Source organism: Carassius carassius, chromosome 14 (genome assembly GCF_963082965.1).
Source record: "Carassius carassius chromosome 14, fCarCar2.1, whole genome shotgun sequence".
NCBI lineage: Eukaryota > Metazoa > Chordata > Actinopteri > Cypriniformes > Cyprinidae > Carassius > Carassius carassius.
In genome coordinates, this window is record NC_081768.1 from 255,001 (window position 1) to 259,918 (window position 4,918).

The 4,918-nt window shown below is 49.8% G+C and overlaps 1 protein-coding gene across 4 annotated transcripts in view; it reads left to right on the forward strand.

Moving 5' to 3' along the window:
- Positions 1 to 4,918, forward strand: part of slc30a10 (solute carrier family 30 member 10) — a 16,933-nt gene extending 12,015 nt beyond the window's left edge. For 2 of the 4 annotated variants that reach the window (XM_059565601.1, XM_059565602.1), the window contains 2 exons: positions 2,829 to 3,068; positions 4,655 to 4,918. In XM_059565601.1, the coding sequence (XP_059421584.1) occupies positions 2,829 to 3,068; positions 4,655 to 4,911 (497 nt within the window). In that variant the 3' untranslated portion in view covers positions 4,912 to 4,918. Of the gene's footprint in view, positions 1 to 657; positions 683 to 2,807; positions 3,069 to 4,654 lie in introns of all 4 variants that reach the window. The other 2 variants (XM_059565599.1, XM_059565598.1) reach the window with 2 other exon arrangements.

Sequence of the window (4,918 nt, forward strand, 5' to 3'; positions counted from 1 at the left end):
GTGTGTAAGCGTGTCTCTCTCTCCGCAGGTGTGTAAGCGTGTGTCTCTCTCTCTCTGCAGGTGTGTAAGCGTGTGTCTCTCTCTCTCTGCAGGTGTGTAAGCGTGTCTCTCTCTCTCCGCAGGTGTGTAAGCGTGTGTCTCTCTCTCTCCGCAGGTGTGTAAGCGTGTGTCTCTCTCTCTCTGCAGGTGTGTAAGCGTGTCTCTCTCTCCGCAGGTGTGTAAGCGTGTGTCTCTCTCTCCGCAGGTGTGTAAGCGTGTGCCTCTCTCTCTCCGCAGGTGTGTAAGCGTGTGTCTCTCTCTCTCGGCAGGTGTGTAAGCGTGTCTCTCTCTCTCCGCAGGTGTGTAAGCGTGTGTCTCTCTCTCTCCGCAGGTGTGTAAGCGTGTCTCTCTCTCTCCGCAGGTGTGTAAGCGTGTCTCTCTCTCTCCGCAGGTGTGTAAGCGTGTGTCTCTCTCTCCGCAGGTGTGTAAGCGTGTGTCTCTCTCTCTCCGCAGGTGTGTAAGCGTGTGTCTCTCTCTCTCTGCAGGTGTGTAAGCGTGTCTCTCTCTCTCCGCAGGTGTGTAAGCGTGTGTCTCTCTCTCTCTGCAGGTGTGTAAGCGTGTCTCTCTCTCTCTGCAGGTGTGTAAGCGTGTGTCTCTCTCTCTCCGCAGGTGTGTAAGCGTGTGTCTCTCTCTCTCTCCGCAGGTGTGTAAGCGTGTCTCTCTCTCTCCGCAGGTGTGAAAGCGTGTGTCTCTCTCTCTCCGCAGGTGTGTAAGCGTGTCTCTCTCTCTCCGCAGGTGTGTAAGCGTGTGTCTCTCTCTCTCTGCAGGTGTGTAAGCGTGTCTCTCTCTCTCCGCAGGTGTGTAAGCGTGTGTCTCTCTCTCTCTCCGCAGGTGTGTAAGCGTGTCTATCTCTCTCCGCAGGTGTGTAAGCGTGTGTCTCTCTCTCTCCGCAGGTGTGTAAGCGTGTGTCTCTCTCTCTCTGCAGGTGTGTAAGCGTGTCTCTCTCTCTCCGCAGGTGTGTAAGCGTGTGTCTCTCTCTCTCCGCAGGTGTGTAAGCGTGTCTCTCTCTCTCCGCAGGTGTGTAAGCATGTGTCTCTCTCTCTCCGCAGGTGTGTAAGCGTGTGTCTCTCTCTCTCTCTGCTGGTGTGTAAGCGTGTCTCTCTCTCCGCAGGTGTGTAAGCATGTGTCTCTCTCTCTCCGCAGATGTGTAAGCGTGTGTCTCTCTCTCTGCTGGTGTGTAAGCGTGTCTCTCTCTCCGCAGGTGTGTAAGCGTGTGTCTCTCTCTCTCTGCAGGTGTGTAAGCGTGTGTCTCTCTCTCTCTGCAGGTGTGTAAGCGTGTCTCTCTCTCTCCGCAGGTGTGTAAGCGTGTGTCTCTCTCTCTCCGCAGGTGTGTAAGCGTGTGTCTCTCTCTCTCTGCAGGTGTGTAAGCGTGTCTCTCTCTCCGCAGGTGTGTAAGCGTGTGTCTCTCTCTCCGCAGGTGTGTAAGCGTGTGCCTCTCTCTCTCCGCAGGTGTGTAAGCGTGTGTCTCTCTCTCTCGGCAGGTGTGTAAGCGTGTCTCTCTCTCTCCGCAGGTGTGTAAGCGTGTGTCTCTCTCTCTCCGCAGGTGTGTAAGCGTGTCTCTCTCTCTCCGCAGGTGTGTAAGCGTGTCTCTCTCTCTCCGCAGGTGTGTAAGCGTGTGTCTCTCTCTCCGCAGGTGTGTAAGCGTGTGTCTCTCTCTCTCCGCAGGTGTGTAAGCGTGTGTCTCTCTCTCTCCGCAGGTGTGTAAGCGTGTGTCTCTCTCTCTCCGCAGGTGTGTAAGCGTGTGTCTCTCTCTCTCTGCAGGTGTGTAAGCGTGTCTCTCTCTCTCCGCAGGTGTGTAAGCGTGTGTCTCTCTCTCTCCGCAGGTGTGTAAGCGTGTGTCTCTCTCTCTCCGCAGGTGTGTAAGCGTGTCTCTCTCTCCGCAGGTGTGTAAGCGTGTGTCTCTCTCTCCGCAGGTGTGTAAGCGTGTGTCTCTCTCTCTCCGCAGGTGTGTAAGCGTGTGTCTCTCTCTCTCCGCAGGTGTGTAAGCGTGTCTCTCTCTCTCCGCAGGTGTGTAAGCGTGTGTCTCTCTCTCTCCGCAGGTGTGTAAGCGTGTCTCTCTCTCTCCGCAGGTGTGTAAGCGTGTCTCTCTCTCTCCGCAGGTGTGTAAGCGTGTGTCTCTCTCTCTCCGCAGGTGTGTAAGCGTGTGTCTCTCTCTCTCCGCAGGTGTGTAAGCGTGTCTCTCTCTCTCCGCAGGTGTGTAAGCGTGTGTCTCTCACTCTCCGCAGGTGTGTAAGCGTGTGTCTCTCTCTCTCCGCAGGTGTGTAAGCGTGTGTCTCTCTCTCTCCGCAGGTGTGTAAGCGTGTGTCTCTCTCTCTCCGCAGGTGTGTAAGCGTGTCTCTCTCTCTCCGCAGGTGTGTAAGCGTGTGTCTCTCTCTCTCCGCAGGTGTGTAAGCGTGTCTCTCTCTCTCCGCAGGTGTGTAAGCGTGTGTCTCTCTCTCTCCGCAGGTGTGTAAGCGTGTCTCTCTCTCTCCGCAGGTGTGTAAGCGTGTGTCTCTCTCTCTCCGCAGGTGTGTAAGCGTGTCTCTCTCTCTCCGCAGGTGTGTAAGCGTGTGTCTCTCTCTCTCCGCAGGTGTGTAAGCGTGTGTCTCTCTCTCTCTCCGCAGGTGTGTAAGCGTGTCTCTCTCTCTCCGCAGGTGTGTAAGCGTGTGTCTCTCTCTCTCCGCAGGTGTGTAAGCGTGTGTCTCTCTCTCTCTGCAGGTGTGTAAGCGTGTCTCTCTCTCTCCGCAGGTGTGTAAGCGTGTGTCTCTCTCTCTCCGCAGGTGTGTAAGCGTGTCTCTCTCTCTCCGCAGGTGTGCTGCTGCACGTGTTGAATGATGCGCTGGGATCAGTGGTGGTGGTGGTGGCCTCGGCTCTGTTCTACGTGTGGCCCCTGGCCCCTGAGAGCCCGTGTAACTGGCAGTGTTATGTGGACCCCAGTCTGACGCTGGTCATGGTGGTCATCATCATGTCGTCAGCTGCTCCTCTGGTCAAAGAAACGGCTGGGATCCTGCTGCAGATGAGTCCTCCTGACCTGCCGCTCACCACCGTCTGTGAGTTCACATTCACGTCTCTGTGCACTATAGAAATCCATCCCAGTTCATGTGTTTATGCAATTCTGTGAGATTTTTTAGTTTTATTACTCTTCTAAAGTGAAAGTGACACATACTCAGAATTTGTGCATTTATCCCATCCAAAGTGCACACACACATTAGTGTTCATCATCAGCTTTAATTAATTGAGTACTTCTGCTTTAGTACATAGCACAGTGCATTTAGGACACCGCTTACATTACTTTCACACACACAGTCTGTTTCACCACATAAACATGACGGATTCACAGGCCGTTCACAACAAAAATAAAAACTCTAAAGATATTATTAGCATGCAGACTGATGTTTATTATTAATGTTGTAAGTACATTGCAATTTTGTCATCTGTTGCTTTAAAGGCTCAACAGAATCATGTGATTGGTTACAACACGCAACACTGGAAAAACACGTAAAAAGAATCATGGCGCTACATTGAGCAGATCTCAATTTAATGCAGGAGTCAACACTTTTCATTTCATTTTAATGTTATTCATGACAGCCGTAATGAATTTAGTTTAACTGTACAGCAGCACTTTTTCTTTAGTTTCTACAAGCGGAAACTGAGGATTACGTCATTGATAGCCAGCGACAATGACCAGGAACGAGCCACTATTTTAAGTGGTATTACTATTGCACCCAAAAATTCTGAAAAATTCTGTCATTAATGACTCTCCCTCATGTCCTTCCAAACCCATAAGACCTTCGTTTATCTTCAGAACACAAATTAAGATATTTCTCTTACCCTCCATAGACAGCAAGGATCCTAACAGGATCCAGGCTCAGAAACGTAGTAAGGAGATTGTTAAAATAGTCCATGTGACATCAGGGGTTCAACTGCAATCTTACAAAACTATGAGAATACTTTCTCTGCGCAAAGAAACCATAAATAACGACTTATATTCAACAATTCATCTCCTCTGCGTCACCCTATTGAAGAGTGATCAGTACCGTACACGTTTACGCTTTGATCTGAACATAAAGTATCAACGTCCATGAGTTGCATACGTTGTTTACATATTGTGTCTTTAAATGCTCGTGCTCGTTAAAGCAGGGTGGATTCTGATTGGCTGTAGATGTTTTTATCATTTAGCAGCTGGAATAAAATCATTCATCGGCGTTGTTATTGTTGTAGCGGTGTGGGCTATTCTTTTAAATTTAGAACAGTTTTCAAAACTTTATTATTATAGTTGTGTTGAATGGGCCTTTCAACTTAAAAAATGGTGTAGAAACAAGTTGCACTCAGAAAATGCTAGCAAGTTTCACAAATAATAAAAAAGACAGATAACATTGAATTAAACAAATTGATCATTTTTACAGTTTTTAGGATTTGTGTTTTTATATAGATTTCAGTTGGCTACTATTAAACTTTACTGAGTTGAATGATAAAGAAACAGCAAGTGACGCATTGAATTAAATGTACCATTTAAACCGTATTTTCTTGTAGTTTAACTTCCTTTTTTAGACTGCGGGCTGAAGGGGATCTCTGGTGAAGGGTGATGTTGTTGTAGCTGGTGTGTCACAGTGCTGATGCTGTGTCTCTGTCTCAGTGGAGAGTGTGTGCAGTCTCCCCGGCGTGGTGAGCGTTCACGAGGCTCATGTCTGGGAGTTAGCTAAAGGACGCAACGTGGCCTCGCTGCACGTCAAAGTGTCCTCTGACCTGCAGGATCCGGCTCTTCAGACGCAGATCCAGCAGCTGTTCCACGGCGCCGGCGTCCACAGCGTCACGGTTCAGCTGGAGCGAGCTGACGGAGAGATGTCCTGCTGTCAGAGACCTGAGCGAGAAACAGAAGCAAACATCAGCTGAACACAGC